Here is a 22,922-nt window from a genome sequence, read left to right as displayed (position 1 = left end):
CAGTCATTTCCTATGCAGCTTAAAGGAAATTGCTTGTTTCAGGAAATAGAATGTGTCTTTTACAAATGAAATCACATCATCGGGTCGGAGGTTTACAATAACATAACATCTATGGAAGTGGACATTGCTTTTCTCAAATCCAAGAGGGGGATCCTAAAATTAGCAGCGATGGTGAGATGTTTGCACGTGATAACTTTGACCGTTTTGCACTTTCAGACGTTGTGTTGGAAATGTCCTGTGCACGCTAGAAAGAGGAACAGATGTGGTGCCTGATGTAATAACAAAGCAGCACTACTTTTCTACATACTTTAAGACTGTTAATATTAGTAGTTTTTTGAAAGCACTGACTCACATTAGTATACCAAACTATTTTTGAGAGTAACCGAGCCACAGGATCTGTTGTGTGTGTAAAAAAATGTGATGTGGAAACTCGCAGTAAGTCAGAGAGCTGAAGACAAGTTCCTCTTTCTCTCCATGAACTGTAATGTGCAACATGTTGTATAAATCATAAGAAACAATGTGTCAAGTCTTATCGCTTTAGTGTAAAAATTTCCAGTCATAGTGTTATGTTATGTTTAATAGTAAATATCTTTATGTAACAGATGTAAGAATGAATGTTTAGCCTGTTTTCTGTGTCATACCTGCTTTTGTATTTCTGCTTTAGGGGTCTCTGTTAGTGGCGTTTGTGTGTTTCGCTGTAGGCTCTCGACCAAAGTACATCACAGCCACAGTGTTGGAGTTTCTGATCACCTTACTTCTGTTCTTGCTGTACCTGTTCAAACTCAATAAGAGAGTGACTTTCTTCTTCTGGCCTCTGGTTGTGGGTAGTGTTTTACAACATTATAGTAACTTACAAGTTTTCGTTCACTTTCATTTTTGTAGACCCCTATTTTAACTTCTGCTTTCTTCTGTCTAGGATGTTTTCAATTCTATCTTTGCAGCCGTCTACTTTATTGTCTTGAGCCTGGTGGCTTTGACAACGTACACTGTCACAGGCACACTGGCTGGAGGGGTGAGACTTTCTTTTTTTTTTAAATCTACAATTCCAATCTCAGTTAGTGTGGGCTAGTTTTTGTTTATATGTTGTTTGTTTTGCACCACTGCGGCATCTGGGTGTATGTGCTCTTGCTGAAACCATGTGAGGTTATTTTAAAGATGTATCTTACCCTTGTCCTGGACCCCCGGATGTGTCGCAGGGCAGTTTGGTGCATTTATTTTGAGATCTGCTCTCTACTTGCAGATAGTTGGTCTGCTGACAGCTGGGGTGCTGTGTGTTGACACCTACACGCTTTTCAGCAACATCACATTCAACCAGTCAAGAAGAGGAACCCCGAATGAAGACAACAAATGAATAAATCCATTTCAGTGGATTAATATGGTGTACTATGTAAACATGTTGAAACTCCCCAACACAGATTATTTTCCCATGATCCCTTGTGAAATTGAAATATTTTAATGTCATACTTCACAATGTATAGTTAAGATTCCTATCGATGCTGCCTATTTATGACTTTCAGAAATTTGTTTTATAGAGGTTATAATTAAAAATAACATTGATGGAAACAACACACCTCATTAACGATTTTTCTTTCGTCTTGTGACATCATGACTATATATTTCCAATGAGCGACGGCGTATTGTGTTGTGCGCAGAGGGGGCATCGCATTTCACATCTGGAGAAAGCAGATGTTGCGCTTCTGGGAGCTGGCGCTGCGTTTCCGCGCTGTCATTGTTTCCGTTTCAACCTCTAAGAAGCCTCGCGCCCCCACAGATCAATTTCTTTCTTTCTTTCTTGTGTTGAATCAAGTACTTTAGGTGTAGTTTGAGATATCTGACGTCCGAGGAGAGTTCAAACAACTTTTTTTCAACAATGGGGGACATCGAGGCTCCCAACTCTAATCGGCCGCGCCAGACCGCCCTGCTCTCCGTCCTTCCGAGCAAAGAGTTCGCCTCCTCCAGGAAAGGAATGCTGCTTATTGCTGAAGTGGTAAGAAACGGCCAAAGAAATATCATCTGAAACAAATGAAACTCCTCCTGTGCCGTGGCCTCGCCTAATGCGCACACAGATCGAAACTACTACACGTTACTTGATATTTTTGGGCAGTTATGGCGCTATAGCTTTAACGCACATTTAGAAATCCTTTTTAAGGGTCATTTTGAATGTAGGTCAGCCAGTTTCTAGTTTGCATTAGTAAAGGGAGGAGCAGTGAGCCTTTAAAGCAACTAGGATGTAAACTTTAGAAAGTTGGAGTAAATATTTATACTGGACTAAAGACACTACTCTAACCAGCTCCTTCAGTGTTAGCGTTCCCTCTGTATTGGTGCATTTTTCAGTCAGTTTGTTGCACAGTTCAGGTCAGAAAGTATAATGACTGGTTTCCAAACTGAGAGGCCAAGCGCTGCCGCTGCTGGTGGGTGGAGAGGGGTTCACCAGCATCATGCACTACTTCGTCTGTTTGCAGTAACTTTTCACATTTGAGTCATGTGACATTCGGGGCTCATGTTAGGTTGTGAGAGCGCAGTCACATCCTTCATTGTGCTGCCGTAACATGTAGCCCGGAGCACAGTTGCAGCCCCTGCACCCACACACTCTTTACTGTGATTTCACACTGTGACTGGGAGCCTGAAATCCTTCTGTAATTCATCTAAATGCATAACGCACCACCAGTGTGCAGTCAGAGAGCGCACCTGGTTCTGAGCTTGTGCAGAAGAGTAATAGACTGAGCTTTAATCTGCGATGTGTTAAGTAGGATGTTGCCTTGTTCGTAGAAATCTGAGGCTTCGATGAAAAGGCCAGGGGGGGCTATTTCACAGGAAATTACATTATTTATATGTGATTATTATTGAAGTTGTGACCTACGGACTAAAATGAACATGAGCTTTTACTACTTTTGCTAATGTAATGTGTGTGTGTGTTTGTGTGTGTTTGTGTGTGTTACTCACATTGTGGGAACTTGGAATCCCATGTAAATCATTAAATTTTATGATGATGCCTTAATGTAAGTTTTGAAAGGTTAGAGTGAGGTTAAGGCAAAGGTTAGGTTTAGGGTTAGACCGGTAGTGGTTATGGTTAAGGTTTTGGTAAGTCACTGGGAAATTAATGTAGGTCAATTTAAGGTCCCGGTGTGGAATGAAAACTTGTGTGTACTATGTTTTTGTTACATTTTGGAGACTAAAACCTGTTTACAGTAATGTGGAGTCTCAGCTTCCTCAGGTCCCCCCAATGTAAATCAATGAATTTTAAAGAGACAACTTAATTATGTTGTGTGTAGTTAGGGTTAGGGTTAAGCAGGTAGTGGTTAGTTAAGGGGATGGTAGGTCTCCAGGAAATGAATGTCAATGTGTGTGTGTGTGGGTCTGTGTGAGTGTATGAAGTAGTGTAGTTTGTTTTTTACAAGTTTTGAGACACCCATCTCTTGGATTTCAGCAAATAATAATAAATACAGTAAAGGTGAAAGGAAATTTAATGAAGTTGAAATGAAGTTTCACAGTTAAATTGCTTTTTTGATACAACTCAAAGTTTACAGACACAGTCACTGAACTCAAGCTTTAGATACGAGGCTTCCAAAGAGAAAACAGCTTGTAGCTTTACTCTTCTTGGGGGTGTTAGTCAGGCGCATGCATTATTATTGGCAATGTGTTACGCTGCCATGTGGTTCACACCAGGATTCTCAGGCTCAGCCAGCAACAAGACTGATAAGGAAAGTCAAATTACAAACAGAGTGCACAAACAGGGTTTTTTGTAGTTTTTCAGATATTTTCAAAATGCAAACAAGCTGTTTATACAAGGTAAAGTGTTCCTCCCTCTCCCTAGGTGGTATAAACTGACAAAATGAGGAACACTATGAGTCTTAGCTCAATGTGTTCCTGGCCCTGGGAACTGTAATGTTGTGATTTTAAAAGCAGAGGTGTTGTTTGACTAATAGCATACCTTATAAGGGCAGTAGCACGCTCTCTTCCAGCTCATCCTACTCCAAACCAGTGGGCCATTCCATCATCAGAGGTTACAAATAAGCAGCGAGAGTAAAAATGATTTGTTGATGATTTGATTAGCCCTTTGACAGAAAATGAATCAGCAACAATTTGAAGAAAAAAAATGTCTGTGACATCATGTACAAGTTTTTCACGTTAGTTTTTCACAGCAACACAGTGGCGACCCAAACATCCCACGATTTTATCTTCAAAAAGAAACACGTTTGAGGATCTACCTAAAACCTCAAAGAAAAGCGTCAGGAGTTTATGTATCGACATTCAGGGATATCTCAGCGAGCCCTGACAGGATGCAGCTCAGCAGCAGCTCAGCTGCAGTTTGGGTTCAGTCAGAGGGGGTTCCCACCCTCAGGCTGATGTGGGATCACTGACTGAGACAAAGACAAGATGGCCGGGTCTGTTTGAGACTACAGCGTCTGGACTAGCTCTCATTTGCACTGATAAGATGTGTCGGCCTCTTCTAAGGGTGTCAAACACAGGGTGGGCTCACTTTACTTGCACTGTGATTGGCTGTGAGTTGTCTTTCATTTGTATTTGTGGGTGTTTGCACAAATGTGTTTGTGTGCGAGAAAGAACGAGAGGGATCTGATCCAGCAGGATACAAGCCCCTGTGAATCAACATTGTCTTGTAATAGCTGTATCTCCCCACAGGAAGTAGACCTACAGCTGTAATATAGTACCATAGTTGTCTTCCATCACAAGCAGCAGATTTTACCTTTCTGTTTCTATATATACAGAACATGTTTCTAGTTATTTCCCTCTACTCTGCCTTAATTGTCTTTACAGGCTTTGTCCTTAGTGTCGTTTGTGTGTTTCGCGGCATCCACAGCAGCAGCTTTTGTGACAGTCCCCCTGCTGGAGTTCCTGGCTGCCCTCTTCCTGTTGTTCGCTTACTCCACCAAATTCAATGAGAGGTTTAAAGGCTTTCTCTGGCCTCTTATGGTGAGAGAAATTTACAGATACATTTAAAAAAAAATTGCTGTGGATGTACACATTTTTGTATATGACAATATTCCAGTGCTAAAAGAGGAAAGTAGGAGGCTACTCTGAAGCTCAGTTTTCTCTTCTCTCACAGGACTTCATGAGATGTGTTACTGCCTCCATTATCTTCTTCGTCATCTCCATAATTTCAGTGTCCAAATATACAGACGGCTCCTCTAAGGCTGCTGGGGTAAAGTCAGCTTTTGAACTTGTCTAATCATAGCCCTGACTTCTATAATTCATTCATTACTAAGTTTATGCAAAAACATTTGGTCCGACATTTTGTCTAACTACCTTGCTTCTTTTTTCCATGGCACTTTCTCACTGTGATGCTTTTTTTTTTTTTTCACAGGTGTTTGGGTTCGTTGCCACCATTGTTTTTGCTTTAGATTTTTATGTCATTTTTAACGAGCTGGCCGGATTCCTAAAGCAAGGAGGGGAGTCCACCGATGAGCCGTCAAGACAGCAAGGTAATACTCCAAATAAAAAAACACAGTACATGCATTAAATAACAGAGCATAAAGGTTTGATATGTTTTTATATGCGCAGTAGTTTGGAAATCAGTTTATACATTATAAGGTATATGTACTGATATGTGTAGTTTTGTATATGTGACAATTCAGTGTTTAATTCATCATACATGTATTGCTGATATAACAGTTCCACCGCTAAGCTGGATGTATGGATTTCTTATTAATTTAAGCATTATATCATAGTTTTTCATGTCTATTCTGTAAAATTCCTCTACATTTTTCAGATATTAAAGTACAAAATAACATTTTGAAAGGTACCTCAAGTAGTACGTAATTAAATTTCATTTGTGTTACGCTGGATAATCCAGAGAACATGGAGTCTAAAGTAAGCTGTGTGTTTGCGGCAGAATGCAATTTAGTCATAAAATTGGATTTTTGCCTCAACCCACAAGCACAGACTCACAACTTTAAAACACTAAATCAATTTATTTTATGTATGCACAGTTTTGACACTTGATGTTAGCTATTTGTAGACAGTGGCATTTCTAAATGGTCTCTGGGTTTATTTTTAAATGGAACTTTTTAGGGCCTTAAGTGACAAACTGAAATCATTTACACTGGGTTTCAGAGAGGAACTAGTTAAGCTCAAGCTACTGCTAGTGGGAGATACTGCAAGTTTTAGTCAAATATCTAACTGCTCCACATTAAAAACACAGGACTCATTCTGATACCAGATATGTTTTTCACTTTGTTTTTCTAGATGAATTTTCAGACTCTGACTCGGACTGAGACCACAGGGATCTTCGTGCATCGATTTGTTTGATCATACAAAATAAACCTTTGCAACAGAAATGTGTTGCTGCTCAGCTGCCACCTGCAATGAGGTGAAAGTCTTTCATCATACCACATTATTACTATGTTACTGTTTGTCGCTGTTGCTTTGGTGCATTTTTCAGATCAGAACTGCAGTGTACAGAAGACTGCATTTCTCACAACTCATACAACCACAACATGGAGGACCTGCAGAAGCACGAATGCTTTGTCTATTGCTCAAAATCAGGTTTTTACATCAGCGATCAAGTCAGTGCCATCAGAAGGTCGAGTCCTTATCTCAACAGAACAGTGTACAAAAAGTATGTTCAGACTATGGCTAAGGGTTAGATGACAGTGTTTGAAAATGCAACAGCCTGCAGTTTTATCTTTTAGAGCATAAAGGAAAACATACAGAATTAGAAATGGAAACATAAGAATGATTTCCTAGTCTCTGCCAATTGAAGGTTCATGAGCTGCACCTCTGAGCTAATTCACAGAAGCAGCTGATCATTGTTTGACCCTACGTTTCACAGATTCTCCTCTAGTGACAGTCAAGATTCACCTGAGAGCAGTTCGTCAGTACTGGACACCAACCTCTATTGGAAATGTATAGAAGCCTGGAGAGACATATGCTTGACATATTATGAGAACATGCTCAGAAATTTTGCTAGTACAGATTTCTGAACTGAAATAATGACTATTTGTTTTGGGGGCTTTGAAGGCTGAGGACTCATTTGTGTGCTTGTCCAAAAGCAGTTGTAATTTGTTCTTTGCTCATATGATGCACGAGTGACAGCATTCTGATCTGAGAAATGCACCAAAGCAACAGAGAAAAACTGTAATACTGTGCTGTGCTGAAATCAAATATCAGTCACACTGCTCGTTGGTTAGGTACTTGCATTTTGTAGTACTTTGGGGCGTCTCCATGTAGTCTTCTAGAGCTAAACATAAATAAGTGGAACCAGATCCTTTCCAGTTGTCTTCTTTAAATGGGCATGAAAATGCCTTTCACACATTATAATTTCAAGACATTCAGGATATAAGTATTCACTGATGTGGTAAAAATTGTTGTTGTTTTTTTTCAAATCATTTACTGATCATGATATGTAATAAAATAATACCTGCCCACATTTATAAACTCATAAACCTGATAAATCATAAAGCTGTGAAATTGTCATATACTGAGTTGTAAGAAGCTGTGCAATCTACATGTCTGAACCTGAAATACAGACTAATTGATTTTTAGCATGCACTGTGGCCCTATTTACAGACAAACTGCAACACTAAAGTAACATCCTTCAAGAATAAAATTTTAGGGGTACTCATAGTGAAGTTGTATTTTAACAAAAGTGTCTTTAAATGAAAGTAAAAATAGAAAATATAACTGTTCCTACAGCATCATCATTGTTTATAAATTCACTGTATTACTATACAGAAAATAGAGAAGAACTGATTGGCTGCAGGTTGGCTGGTTACAACCTCTGTCCATCTTAACTCTACAGTGGTGTATTTTTATATTTTGATGACAGTATTTGCTTATCTCTTTTTAAATTTGACGCTTGGGTGAACAGAGTTCCTGTGACGTGATGTCCTGCATGAAAAGTTTCCTGAATCAAACTCACCCCACGCTTTTGACATTTCATTACAATGTTTATAAGTCCCAATTTTTATGTTTGACAGTTTTTGGGAAGCTAAGAAAAAATATGTTTTCAAAGCAATTTAGTTAAGTTTCAGTTTGTCTGCTGTATTTACTCTATACAACCTGTGTGTGTGTGTGTGTGTGTGTGTGAATAACAATGCATGGATGACACTTCATGGAGTATTGTTTTGTTTATTTCGCAATATTGAATGTGTTTCTTGTTTCGTTTGAACATTTGCTTTTTTGCTTTGATTGATGCTTTGGTTTTTCCATGGCCATACTGAGAAATTAGACACACAGCGACTGTTAACATCATACAAACTGCATTACATGAGTGTTACAACAGCTCTGTGAATAGATGACTGAAACCTGATGTCAGTGGCCTCTAATTTCTGTGTGAAGTCAGAAAACTGTTGTGAGCAACTTGCATTTTAATGAAGAAAATGCTTCCAAAATGTTACACAGTTTGTCACTTCTGTGGGTTTGTTTAAGAGTTTGTTTGTTTGTTTGTGTCCAGATCAAGAAAAAAAAATATGAATAAATCAAACTTGTCTTCACTGCTGCTAATCAGTATGTGATGTTATACTACACACCGATACTGGCCTGTGAAAAGCATTTATCTCCATTTCATTCACTTTTTACCAACTAAGAAAAACATCTATGTACATTTTATGATTATGCATTTTCCTAACAATGGTTTAAATGGTTTATTTCTCCTCAGAAGTAGGAGAAATCTAACCCAGAATCTGAAAAATTCAACTGGACAGCAAGAAAACGTAACCTTACCCGGCTGCCAAGAATACACAGTTTCTCATATTCAAGCTGAACACAGAACCTCTCAGTGGAGATATTGTGAATGAGGCCTCTTGTAGGACTACTGTAGGAGATATTCATTTTTTTACTGTTTTGGCATTTTGTGCAAAAAACAAGCTATTTTCACTAATGTCAAAATCACTTTATTTAAATTGTCACTATAAACTGATGTTGATAAAGCCTATAACTGAATGTTTTAAATACAATTTAGAACGACTCTATGCTGTACAAGACAGACCTTGTTGTACAAAGCACACAGAATTAAATGGAAACAGAAAATCATTTCACCTTCAATTTCATTGATCCCATTGGCTGTTTACATCACAATCTGGGAACTTTTCTTTCTCATAAATACAATATTGTAGCATAAAGTTGTACATAAAGTTGATAGCTGTTGACAAATATGATTATCGATTATCAGTCATTTTATATTATCAAATATGATAATGCACTTAAATGATTTTGTTGCTCTACAAATGTTCAGTTGAATACTCAAACACTAATACTAATAAAAAGAAATCCACCAACATAAGTGACAGACATAAATACAAATGCAACTGTCTTATACAACTACTTCAGTCACCAAACCGAGAGAAATAGCAATAAAACATGATATAAATTACTTAAAAACCTCTTCATGAAATTTTCTGTGGACGTTTACAAAGCCATACAGTTTTTTTCCCCTGGTCCTTCCCTTACACACACACACACACACACACACACACACTGCTTCAGTTATCTGGCTGTACACTCAAAACAAACACAGTTTAAATGAAGCCCAGGAGATGGAGCCATAGAGTCGATTTAGACCCTGCACAAACTCAACCAAGGCTAATAACCATAAAAGACATCTCAGGCAACATAAAACACAGGAGTAGCTGTAATGTCAATACATTAAAACAATGTAAGACACCAAAAATGAAGTCTGCATTTATTCCTTCAACCTAAAAAACTGTAAATATGATTTGTCAAGATGAATCCTATCATTTTGCTGTCAAGTACACTGGCCAAATATTAACAGAAAACTGTTTTGCACTCTGTTTATGAACTTTACAAGGCTGTAATGTAGAACGATAGAGTTTGCAATATAAATGTGTGATAATATACTGTAGATACATACTGTGTACAGACATGAACCATAATTCAACCAGAGTGAAAGCTGTGATGATAATGCTAAATACACCATATTTCCATCGCACTGCCTCCACTTTCACCTGACTCTGTTTTGTAATCAATTTTCACTTAACTTAAGGGATCAATTAATTCCAGTCCACTGAGAATTTCTAATAATTAAGAAGGCATTAATAAAAACAGCGTTCAGGTCCAGGCACCCTATGATTTTATTTGATTTCCATTTAAAACCAAATGGAAGGTGTGTGTCACTACCTGAGTCTACAGTGTATAGGCTAAGGGCATTGAACGTGACCGGGTCACATACTGCTGTTTGTTTCAAAATGAATATCAGTGAGGTACCATCAAATAATTGTATTACCTGAAGCTTTGGATATGTGCACTAATAACAAGATACCAATTGCCTTATCATCACCTGGTACAGCCTACTCCTGGCTTACAGTGTTGACCTGACATAGTCCTGTTAAAGTAAAATCTGAGGGATGCTGTTGTGAATGTTTCCTAAATAATCTGCACACAATCTGGGATAAAATATTTGGAATTGAGTACTACTGTTATTTTTCTTTGTGCAATTTTAAATACTTTGACCCTATGTTGTACTGCCTGTCTTTATTGCAGTCAAGAATGACCCTGTAGTGTTCCCATTTATTTCAAAGCTCTTCATAGTGGCTAAAAGTCACATTAAAGGCCTTTGCAAAGTTAATCAGCCAGAAGGGAAACCAACTGTTATATCAGCATGTGTTAATTTTAAGATTAAAATATCCAACGTCAGCCTTGTTGATAGGGAGCAGGCTGATGTCAGTATATGTGAAAGAACAGTAAAGCCATGGCGCTTCTGTTATACTGCCAGTTTCTGGTCCAGCTGCTTCCTGGATCTACAATCACATTTGTTACCACTGACTTCACTGACTGTACGAAAGCTCACCTTTTTCTTCATTCGGCCTTGTTTTTGCTCTTCATGAAGGTTTCTTTTCCACTCATTTGAAAACAAGTGGACAAAATGTTTTACAGAGATTCTCTTCAATTAGAGCTTGAAATGAAGATTTATTCATTGGCTGAGCAGGCAGAAAGCACAGCTGAAATGTGCTGAGATGTCAAAAGCGTGGGGTGAGCTTGAGTCAGTCGTTCTACACAAGAGTGTTCTGAAAACTCAATAGTGTTAAGTCAGCTGCCAGTAGTTTGGCCTTCCCTTAGTCCATCTGATTGTCTGCTAGTGCTCATGCAAGCTCAGGACGTGCCTCCATTTCACCGCGAGATGCCGTGCGTGCTCGCATGTACTCGCTTGTCTGAGCCGTCCCCTGGCACCCGTTGCCAAGACGCCACCTCCGCACCGCCAAGAAGGTGTTTATTCCATACACACCTGTCACTAGGAAGCCAAACACCTGCACACAAGTGGAAAAGGGAAGCAGAATAACAATGTTGGAGTGTGAACAGGAAGCAAAAAACACTAACCTTAGCATTAACATTATGACCACTGACGGGTGAAGTGAATAGCATTATCTTGTTACAATGGCACCTGTCAGTGTGTGGGGTATACTGGGCATCATGGGAACCTTCAGCTGTCAAAGTTGATGTGTTGGAAGTAGGAGAAACAGACAAGCCTAAGGATCTTAGTGACATTCAAAAGGACCAAATTGATGTCTAGATAACTGGGTAAGAGCATCTCCTAAACTGGAGGACTTGTTGGGTGTTCCTGGTCTGCAGTGTTTAGTACTGACCAAAAGCTGTCTAACAAAGACAGACAGTGACAGGGTCACAGGCGCCCAGGATTCACTGATGACGAGGTTGATCTACTGTGGACAGAACTCTCAAATTTCATTCATCCTTTTCAAAACCTTCCACTTTGTTTGAATTTCTGTTTAAATGGTTAAAAATGGGAAATAATGTACATTGGTCTCTATGCAGAGAAGAATTAAGCGACTGTAGGGGTGATATCACAACCAGTGTGGAGATGGTGAATTAGTCTAAAACAGCATCTTGAACTTGTCCTCATGACTCCAGTTTTCATATATTTTTACTGAATGGTAGAGAAATGCGTGTTGCTCTTTCTGACAATAAAACTATAAAAGCAAATAAACTCACAGAAGATGAGAAGTGAACTGCAGAGTAACACAAGTGCCAACAAAATACCACATTGACTCCTGTGTACACAGTGTTCGGCAGGTGGTCACAATGTTATGGCTGATCATATACACATATAGGCATCTTATGTGATATGTCGTGGTAGGATACCACTAGATAAGGAGATATTTACAGATACCTGCTGTGAACCAACAGGGAGGCTGGTTCTGACTACTTACCACTGCTGCTATTTCTGCTCCAGTTTTGTGGTTGATGCAGGCCAGCACAAGAGATGACAAGAAGAAGAAGAAGGTGCTGGCAGCAGTGTTAACCAGGTCCTGTGGAAAGACACAAACACAAAGAAAATAACATTAGACTCCGATGTATGTACAGTATAATGTTTTCAGGACTAAACAGCTGAGGGAGGATAATTTAGTGTGTTGAGGTATATTAGCATGTTTTTCTACAAAACTTTTTTTTTCCATTTAAGAATAAATGCAAACGTCTCATAGAGGTATATAGCCTAGAATATAACAACATATGTTATAAAACTAGATCTGTGTGCATTTTGACCAATATCCTCTTGCACTTTACATTTTCAACACACAAAAGACATTTCTCCTCACAGCAGGAGCTGTTTGTTACCCTGAGGCACATCAGAAGTATTACAGTAATTATGAGACATGAGACAGTTCTTTGCATAAGTACAAGGTTCTTAAGTTTCACCTTTAAGAATCCAAGAATATTTGAGGCCTCTTAAACACAATTTAAAACCTTGGTCTTAGCAACAAGGCCTATTCCAGGAAGGATATCCTTGATGATGGTGAACAAAGAGTTCACGCTGTTCTAACCAGCCAGACTGCATCCTGGTGTTTCACTATGAGTCTAAAACCACAGGAGAGCCAAGAAGCTAACAGCACAAACTTAAAAGCCACCCAGCACCTCATGTTACACACATCCACCCACTTTACACACATAACCTACGCTACCCAACACCTTTCTACACAGGAGAAGAAAAACGAAGGAGATACTTCCCTTTGATGTTTTATTATGCTGCTTCCAGTGCTTCAGTTAGGAAAGAGTTAATAACAAAGTGCCTGGGGCATGGCCCTCGTGATAAAATGCATGATTGTAATTACGGCCGACGTGGTCTCTCATATGACACACAGGGCTTATACAGTGGTAATGTCACAGACACTGAGACACACACACACAGGGGTCCACACACACACAACAGACAATGCAGACAACTCAGTGGGATGTTAAAAACTGTTCCACAGATCCTGCGGTTTAATCAGTAACACATTAAGATGGAACTGACACTGCATGCTAACTGGCATAGTCAATGTACACACTACAAACACAAATCTGCATCTATTCCACCAAACTGGTTAAACAGGAAATACTGTTTAGTCATCATGCTCCAGCATACCATTCACATGTGCTTTTCTAGAGCATTCAGATCCCACGTTCTCTCGGGATGCAGTTTGTTCAGTCCCTCGGTCAATTCGGTTGACCCACAGCCTCTCTGCTTTATTCTCTCCCACATTCCACGTCTTAACCAGGCCAGCGGTCTGTAAAACCTTAAATAACACAAGCGCAGACGGGACCAAACCACTGGCTCTCTGGCTTATTACTGGCTCATATCACTGCCTTACAATCCTCTCTCTGCTGAGTTTGGAACTTTGAACAAAACTCCTATACTTTAAAAAATAAAAATAAAAGGGCTTTTAAAGTTTGTTCTGGACATTGAATTTGAAATAGAATTGAAAATCCCATAATCAGCTCCTTAACAACCAGCTACCTAATTTAAAACATTCAGCTGAATCATCAAACTATATACTTTTTAAAGTGCTTTGTTTTTCTATCTGCAATTTTAACATCCTGAAAATGGCGCAACATGTGCATGCATGTTTGTGGCTCTGTTTGGTGTCACTTATATTATTCTTGATGGTAAACTCCAGAGTTCCCCTACGGAGGAGGCAACAATGAGGACTGGATTATCAAGGGTTTAACATCAGTAAGCATTTATCTACTAATGTGCTGTATACTGGCTTGTGTACAGAAGAGGAACTTTTTTTTGTAGTGGTTTTTATTAGTATGGAAACCTATACTGTAATGTTTCATGTTACTGTGCTCTCAAGACAGCAGCGAAAAACACTCTGAGGGCTGCAGCTATGGAAACCATAAAGGATTCAGCAGAACACAAATTGTGAGATCTTTTCTCCTGACAGTTGCAGACAGAGCCAGATGGTTTCGTGCAAGAATAAAACATCTCTGGCACAAGTGTTACTGGTTCTTTTCACAAAGACAAATCAAAGATAGTAGACAAGCATGTCATGTCTTAGGTGATAAGGTTGAGCTGTTAAAACCGAAAAAGCTTTTATTGGATTCCACTTGTACGTAAAGTAAATACAACAGCAGTAAAGTGATGTCTGGTCTGACCTGATGATAGATTAATGACTGTAGCTAATAATAACTACAATGTGTGTGGATAGGAAAAGTATAGGCATGGCTGTAGATAACAATTTAACACCAAAAAATAAGCAATCTCATGATTTTTTTTTACCATAAACAGTAGCTTTGCATTCTGTCCCTAGTGTTTGAGGCCATGACAGGACCAGTCAGCACCCACCATCGCTTGTTTCTCTGAAGTGCTCCATTCATTCATGCATGAACTGTGATGAGATACTTTCTGTTCCCAAAACTAAACAGACAGGATATGATCTGGCAGGGTATTCGAAGAGTTGCCCTCCCCTTTAAGCTGTGAATTTTCTTCCCCATGTGCCCTTAGCATTGTTCCCATTTCTGATGCAGAATCCCTTATTTGGGATTGGCTGTGAGAGTCACATAAACAATGCACCGAGTGGTCTGCCTTCATCTGCCTCTCCTAGCCAAATTGCTGTGCCAAACAAGCTCATTCATGCAAACTCAACCCTGTAGTTCAACTTAATCACTGAAAGTCTGGCTTTACAACCAGGTCCCAGGACTGCATTCATTTCCTTTTGGACGGGGAGGGAATGGGATCAAGATCTGCGTTTCCCCCCTCTGTACTGCCAAAGTCATCACAGAGGCTGAACTGGAGGAGATGGAATCAAATAGCAAATGATCAAAACGCTTGTCCTGAGACTCTCAGCCACAGTATAAACCAACTCCCTCCACAGAAGAATTATGTCAGAGCCAGCCTACAGTTTGCAGTTGGGAAACAGAGGACGGCGGTTGAAGAGTTAACACTCAGAAATGGTTATCCAGGGTGAAATTCCCAGGGGCCCCAATGTGACTGGACCAGCTTTGAACTTGACAGACATAAACAGTGTGGGGTATAGCATAATTTTGAGTCTGGACAGAGGCTATGAAATCCAGAAAGCACCACCTACTGGCCATGTTACAGTTAACTAACTAAAGGTGAACAGGTTGTCCTCCAAATACTACATTTTTTTTTTTTTAAAGTATGAACATATATATTTTTATGCACAATACAATGATTTCCAGCAGTACCAATGAGCCAACCTGCAGGCAACTGAAGTCTAATTTCTCTGAAGTTTCTCTGTGAACCTGAAGGCAATCCACAACCAAGGGGTTTTGTTTTGTGCAGAGTACTTCAACTCAGGCCTGTGCACACAAACACACATAATAAATATTAATCACATACTTCTAAACGATTAATCACCTGAGTGGAAAACTAATTAACTTGTCAAAGCTGACATATGAAAGGCTAACAATCCTCATGAGAGCAGGAACAGAATGTCTCAGAAAAGAATGAACATGAGGATTTTAGATTATATGGACTGCACTGGTCGCAGGTATCTGGTAAATGTTCCTACATCAGCACTCTTAAATTGGCTCTATCATCTCCAAGATTGTAAAACACTTGCGTTTGGTGTTGTTTTGCCAAAAGAGAAGCCAAAGACATACTGTCACTTCCTTAACGTACCACGGATACGAATCTTCTAGAGCATCTGGCTAACATCCATTTTTCCACTCCCCTCTGTAAAAGATGCTTGGCTGTACCAGTGTGTGTATGCAGGCAAATACTGAGAGGAAACCAGCATCTGCTGGAAAACACCCACCAGCTCATTTGCTTACAGCTGACTATGCTTATCCTGCATGCCCTCCCAATTAGTCATTTCACATTTTTTGACATTCCCTGGTATAATGAGTTTGTGCTAAGCTTCACCCTGGCACTAAATACTCCAATACAACAATACAGTGAGCTGTGCAGCACTCACAGTATGTAGTTCAGTTCATAAGAGAGAAGTAACAATACATTCAGGAAAGGTTTGACTTGATACAAGTGATTACATCCATGGTTTAAAATGACAATGATATTTATGTCCATAACATTAAAGTTTGATCATGATGATTAGTAGGAAAATAAAGGCAAGAGTGACCAGCACATGCATCAATTTAACACTTAAATATACACTAACAAGACTAAGGGTCTACAGCCATTACAAGCAGGCATGGTGGTGTTTTCAGCTTATGAGCATATTAACTCAATCAAACAATGTTAACATGTTGTTTAGCAGGTTTATCATGTCCTCCACTTTATTTAGCGCTAACATTTGTTTAATTAGTACTATACACAAAGCACTGCTGAGGCCGATGGGAATGTCAGACTTTTTTGCTGTCATTGTGAACACTATCTGGATAAAGGATTAAAGTACTAAACCAGCCATATTATCATTTTGCTGAAACACTGCTTTGCTGTTATAAAATAAACTAACTGTTGAATTTCCATATGAGTGTAGGCACCAGCATTCCTCAGGAGTTGTGCCAAAAAGACACCAGTCTAACCAACACCACCACAAACCACTGCTGGGGTTTGTCATATCTCTTGTTTTGAAGCTTTTCTTTTAAACCAAGTCAAATATACTGAGTCTGGTCCTGTTCGTATTATTATGTCTCCCTGTACTTACTGTGAGGCTCCAGTTGATGTGAGGCACCTTGATGTGCAAGTTGAGGCTGAAGATCACGAGAAGCACTCCGGTCACCACAAAGGCACTGCAGCTGACGAACTCGAAGAAGTAGACCCCTCCACAGGGAGAGCACATCATGATAGTCTCTATGCAGATGAATCCAATGAGTGACAGGACCTGAAATAAAAAGACCGTATCGAGTGTAAAGATCTGTGATTCATCAGCTGATTAGCAAAGCAGTTTTACTGTCAGATAAAGTAAACCCAAAAATGCTCACTGGTTACACTGTTCTTAAGCATAAAATATCCTCTAGGTCAGGCCGTTCATGTTCACTTCATGTGTGCTGAAGTCCTAAGCTTTCCAGATGATAAAGCGATTGTCCTATGAATAGATCAGAGGCCATAAGCCCATCTCACGATTTCCACTGCTGGCAGCGTTTGATAATGTCAGCCTCCAGCCAACATCCATCAGCAAACCACAGCATGGGAAGAATTCTGCTGTTTAGGTGTTCTCCTGCCATCTAGACCACGACAAAACCACACATGGATTACTAGTTGGCTCAGAACTGTCCATAACCCAGAGACATAAGAGAACTAAGTGAATGACACTGCAACATGTTACTGACCTGAAAAAGCTGAATTCAGATTAAGTTTAGACAAGGACTAAAATCACGTGACATTCTCTATTAAATGATAATATAACATAGTATAGCATATAATATGGCAGGTTTTGAGTTGAGGAATTGTTGTAGGTTAAATTATAACACATCATGGTAACATCTGGAGCTTTTCCAAAACATACATCCACACCCAGGTCATATTAACTAAGCTTTTTTACTTGTTGTATCAGACTCATGTAAGATTAAAAGTTTAAGCAAAATACTTTGATACAGTACTCTAAAACCAAGAAGTGACACAAAATAAAAGATACTTGTTGCTGTTATGCTTCAGAAACTCATGTGTAAACTTTACTGCAGTGTAACCATGAACAGTATAGCTAGTTGCTTTGGTGACTCAGTACAAGGTCGTGAGGTTAAGATCTGGTCTCTGATGATTTTTTTTAGTGATGTTCGTAAAGTCATTAACAGAGAAGCATGTGGATTGCAGAGGTGGTTCAGTGGTAAGACCTGCATCAATCTCAAAGAGGACGTTGGTTTTGTTTTCGTGTATTAGATTGACTAAATAGTAACCCCTGGCTGCTGAGACAGCAGGTGGATATTATACAAAGTTATTGTTCCCAGCAGTGTATTCAACCTTCAACTTGTATTTACTCTAAAGCTTATGTCAACCGAGCCTAAAGTCCCTCATATCATTGTTAAACAAAGGCTAAAACCTCTTGGAAACCCACTTCCTGTAGGTCATTGGGCATCAAAGTCAAGGAAACTGTACAAGTCTTGAGTTCAGATTATTTAACAAGTGTGGCTGTATCTAAAAATTAGATACTTGCGTATTAAGCAGCTAAACTGATTCCAAAGTATCCATGTAGAAATGCGTACTAGTTAAAAATATGTACTAAGATTGTTTGTGAAACTCGGATTTTTAACAAATTAAATCCAGGCCAGAAAGTTGTATCCCTTGTTTGGCCCTAATGAACAAATACATTTGAGAATAGACCTCAGCAAAAGACCCCTCCTCCTCTCCCCCAGCTATTAGCAGCTCAAGACCCAATGCTGTTTATCCACTTTAATGAGCAGGGTGTACTGTCTCTGACTGAGTAAAACAAGAGAATGCAAATCAACCATGCTGAACATCTTTAAGACAAATGTTTCATTCTCTGCAGCTCTTGAAGACTGTTTAGAGCATGTAGTTGAACAGCAATGCATCTGCAAATGTAACACCAAAACCAAAATGGTTACACCCAAATGCGACTGCTTCAAACTGATGGATGATGTCATGTCTGTTGAAGAAAGCGTGCTGCTTTCCCCAAGTCCCTGTGTAGCAGGTGTCAGACAGCCATGGGGAGGGGGAGGGGGCTTCAAGGCAAAACACTGGATAATCTTGTAAGCAATGATTTAATGTTAACCTTCACCCCTACACAACCTGTTCATGCATAAGTGCATGATTGTGCACATCATCTCTCTTTCTCTTATCTCCCATATGCACTGACATCCTTATCTGTACGATTATGCACATTATTAGCTGCCCTTTAAGACCTCTTGGTTTCAGATCCCCTTCTCATACACCATCTGTTGCCAGCATAAAATTAATGGAGAAGAGAGGCCCTGCTGCAAAAGGTATGCCAAATTATATACTGCACTACTAGAGGTATATAAGACTTCACACACACACACACACACATACACGCAAAAACATACATAAAATGTTGAATGTGCTTCCACAACAGCCCACAGCCTTCTATGTGATGGAAAGTGGGGCCTAAATGCAGATTATATTTCATCCCAGAGGTTAAGTGTATGTTAGTTTGCAGCCAAAGTCCTGCATGTCACCCTGCATACATCCACAAAAGCTCTTGTTGTCTTTATGTCTCTCTATAAGCTGTGAATAAGTGAAGTTTGGAGCATATGGTGTCTCTGTTAGAGCAGGAAATGCTTGCTGACATTTGGAACCATCTGGTAACTTCATTGCAAAACATTCTCACAGAAAAAATGATGGCAGTATTTACTGCTTATTAGAATAGTATATTAAAAGGGAGAAAGGGTTCTCACACCATTATGAGAGTTGTAACTTATCACAGAGGCATAAGTCTTGTTGAGAAAACAGGGAAACTGAATGGTTCACTGTCAGTCCCACATGGAATCAAATTCCTGTTGGTATAAAGGGGAATGAGGTGAACATCAGTTAGACCTTGTTGACCCAGTCGCAGCAGAGACAAAGACAAACCTGCAGTCAGGATTGACACACCTCGATCAGGTTACACCCTTCCAGGGGCCGTGCCTAACCAGGGCCAACAGCAGCCTGTGTATCTATTCATCCAAGGAATGACAACCTGAGTAGCTCTCTAAAAGCCTGTATGTAACAACTACACAGGCCTATTAGCCCTTAGAACCCTGGTCTGTGTAAAAGGAAAGAGAAATTCTCTGTAAACAGATGTCAATGAAAACGTCAGTGTAATGACTAGTGTAAACGAAGCCTGGTTACTGAGGTAATATAATAATCATTTCCTTGGCAGAGTCATAAGGAAGCAGGGATAAAGGACATAGGGGTAAGGTATTAAAGTCCATCACTTCTGAGTGCTGACTGGCAAAAAATTAATCTTAAACATGTATTTCATACAACCAAACGCTTTAATTAACTTTCTGTTTAACACTGATATAAATCACGGACACAACGCCTCCATGGCAAAGGAGTGTGAAACTCTGCTACTTTAGGTATGTCAGCAGTACATCACAGGCAGTCAGCTTTGGCATCAGTGGTTTCTAAAAAAAAAAAAAAACAACATATTCTCAGCCAGCACAGAGTCGAACGATTAGAGAGCAGAGCAATAAAAGCTGAAGCTATTAACGTTTGGCCGTGAGCCGTGTCGGCCTCCTCTAAGGTAATGAACGTAAACTTGGATGACTTTCATTAGTCCTGTCCTTGTTGGTGAAAGAGACATGACTAGCTCAAACTAAGGTAATACTATAAGTTGAATGTAAAATAATACAACATTCACGTTTACCTTAGCTGTACTATAGCTGTCATCATTACAGCAGATGAATATTCCTAAAAAAAATAGTAGGAATGGTTTTGGAATTGTTTAGTTCATCATCATCTTACAAAGTATATATATGCACAGCTGGAGTACTTGCATGGCAATTCTATCTTTCTGTGTTACAACAGTATTTTGCATGTAAATTCTAGTGTGTTTACATCAGTGCCTTTGCTGTACTGTGTGGTTTTAAACTACTTTTTGCATATGTGGGCATTTGTGGCTATTGTTACTCATGGAGCTCAGAGAGACTGAGGACAGCGTTTGCTGTGAGTATGAACGTTAGTTAGTGCCTGCTCCAAGCTTCCCCCACGCTGATGACAGATGGCTTCCTATCACAACTTCCCACACACACAGAGGTAAACATCGTAGGTGTGTGCCACAACACAGGCTGACTGGGACGCTCAGCCACACACAACTCACTACAAATAACACAGTTTTTACTGGACATAAAGTTTTAAGAGTGCAGCACAGAAACCCACAACTATTCAGTATTATCTTCCAGATGTTTGGACTTTTCATCTGCTTGTGCTGTCCACAAAGATTGTCAGAGGTAATTACTAGTTTCCTTAACCCAATGCTTTTTTCCTGTTGAGTGTAGGACGGTGAAATGGTCTGATAGATATTCCCTCCACTGGCGAACTGTCAGAGCCTGGGGAGTCCTCATTTTGCTTTGTTATTCTCCTCTTCGCCCAGTTCAGACATTTGATTTAGGTGTGCTGACTTTAAATAACAGTGAAGGGCCGTGTGTGTGTGTGTGTGTATGTGTGTGTGTTTTCCAGATAAACCACATCCTGACAAAGTAAGGGCTATAAAAAAATAAAAAAAATCAGAGAAAAAAATCAGGAATCAACCAAATCAGACACAACAGGACTGTAATGGCAGAAACAGTGAGACAATGGAAAGGTAGTTTTCCACCTTCTTGCAAACATGCAAACCATATGTTACCAAGTTTTAGATGACATCCTAGCTTTCCTCAAAGGGCACAAATACCAATAATATTACTATAAAATCACTACAAGCTGAAGCCAGTGTTATCTCACTTCTAAACCTTCAGGAGTCATGTGGTATAGGCAGCACTATCAGGGATGTAGGTCAGAGTAAACCAGGGCCACATCTGTTTAATAAACCGTGCGCAGTTAAGTGAAAAGTGTGTATAATAACTAACCTGCAATAAGAGAAGGATTTTCTAAAAGAATAGTTACTTTGTCATATGTTCCTGGCTCCTTGGTGGATGTCACCCCACCAGCTGGGCGTTACAGTTTGTTTGTTACACTTGTATGAGGTTGTGCATCTCTGAACACTGCAGTCATGTAGTCGTGCGTAATCTTACCACTTCAACCACCTTTAAAACTCCGAAGTACGACTTGATGTACTCCAGGTCGCACCTTATTCCCCCCAGAACGCTCCTCGAATGGACGGGCTCGGTAGTGGGTTGATACGGACTACTGGCCCCGGAGATCATGGAAGTGTTGGAGGCCTCGCCGTCAAAGCCCTCCGTCTCCTCGGTGGTCCTCATGATGGTTTCGGGAGAACGTGGACTCTCTGACTAGAAATGTTTACGACACATAAACCCTGACAAAGCGCGTGGATCTACCTCACGGCGCAGGTTGTGTGACAGAGAGCACACTTTGGTCCATGCAGGTCGGCGGTGGATGGAGAAAACAAACCAGACAGTCCACTTTTCATAGCCACCCCACGGGGGAACAGACGCGGTAGGCGCCGTGTAACGTTACGCACAGGAAAATCGGGCTGGTATCCGTTAACGTAACCCTGCGACGTCTCCTCCCGGTTACCGTGTTGCGTCTCTGTCAAATCGTCGCACTTAACAACTATGTTAGGCGGGTCACTCGTTCGAGTCCCGGTGTCACTTTGCCGTGGATGATTCTGGTCAGTTCAGCAGCACGGAAGGAAAATCCTACCGGGCGGTGTGAATCGCATCTGCAGCCGAGAAACATCCAGCCAATGTGGGGCAGAAGAATCGAGAAGAGACCGTGTGTTTGTCCCCTATTGTAAACTTAATTAGCCTGGCCCTGCAGCAGCCCGCGGTCAGCCTGTCGATACGCTGCTTCACTGGCTCTGGATGCAAAGCGAGCTTGTCTCCGCCCCACGAAAGCTGCACATTCTTGTGTATGACCTGCGCTCGTTTTAAGTGTTCCCACACCGCCTGCAAAACGAGCCCAGGCGGACCCACGGCCACAGCACCGAGCTCTGCTGCCTTTTGTCTGGCTCTGCGATGAGGATTTTCTCACCGTGCCTCTGCAAACCACAAGTCATCTGCAGCCAGGCCTGATGGAAAGATTTCTTTATTCTCCAGATGATTACACTGTGGCCCCAGAGCTTTTTCTGGAGTTTTGGAGAGTGCGCGTCTTCCGGGGGGGGCAGCCTTTCACCATAAGGAGCCTAAATGTTTTTATCTGTAAAAGCCAGATTTCTTAAATGTAAGGAAAAAAA

At 40.2% G+C, this 22,922-nt stretch overlaps 2 protein-coding genes across 2 annotated transcripts; one reads left to right on the top strand and one right to left on the bottom strand.

The window, feature by feature from the left end:
- The first annotated feature begins 39 nt into the window (after positions 1-39).
- On the top strand, positions 40-8,453 carry LOC113137811 (CKLF-like MARVEL transmembrane domain-containing protein 3). Its single transcript, XM_026319640.2, has 8 exons — positions 40-171; positions 665-820; positions 917-1,012; positions 1,808-1,987; positions 4,777-4,932; positions 5,066-5,161; positions 5,324-5,441; positions 6,205-8,453. The coding sequence occupies exons 1-8, from the start codon at positions 112-114 to the stop codon at positions 6,231-6,233; spliced, it is 891 nt and encodes a 296-aa protein (XP_026175425.1). The 5' UTR covers positions 40-111; the 3' UTR covers positions 6,234-8,453.
- A 383-nt stretch (positions 8,454-8,836) lies between these two features.
- Positions 8,837-22,756, bottom strand: cmtm4 (CKLF-like MARVEL transmembrane domain containing 4). The gene is made up of 4 exons (XM_026319642.1): positions 21,802-22,756; positions 16,821-16,997; positions 12,141-12,239; positions 8,837-11,222 (listed from the first exon to the last, which is right to left on the bottom strand). Exons 1-4 carry the CDS (start codon positions 21,985-21,987, stop codon positions 11,058-11,060), a joined length of 627 nt encoding a protein of 208 aa, XP_026175427.1. The 5' UTR covers positions 21,988-22,756; the 3' UTR covers positions 8,837-11,057.
- Positions 22,757-22,922: the final 166 nt, after the last annotated feature.

Source organism: Mastacembelus armatus, chromosome 3, assembly GCF_900324485.2.
Source record: "Mastacembelus armatus chromosome 3, fMasArm1.2, whole genome shotgun sequence".
In the NCBI taxonomy this organism is placed as follows: domain Eukaryota; kingdom Metazoa; phylum Chordata; class Actinopteri; order Synbranchiformes; family Mastacembelidae; genus Mastacembelus; species Mastacembelus armatus.
Note: the sequence above shows the minus strand (reverse complement) of the source record. Positions and strands in the feature narration are given on the sequence as shown.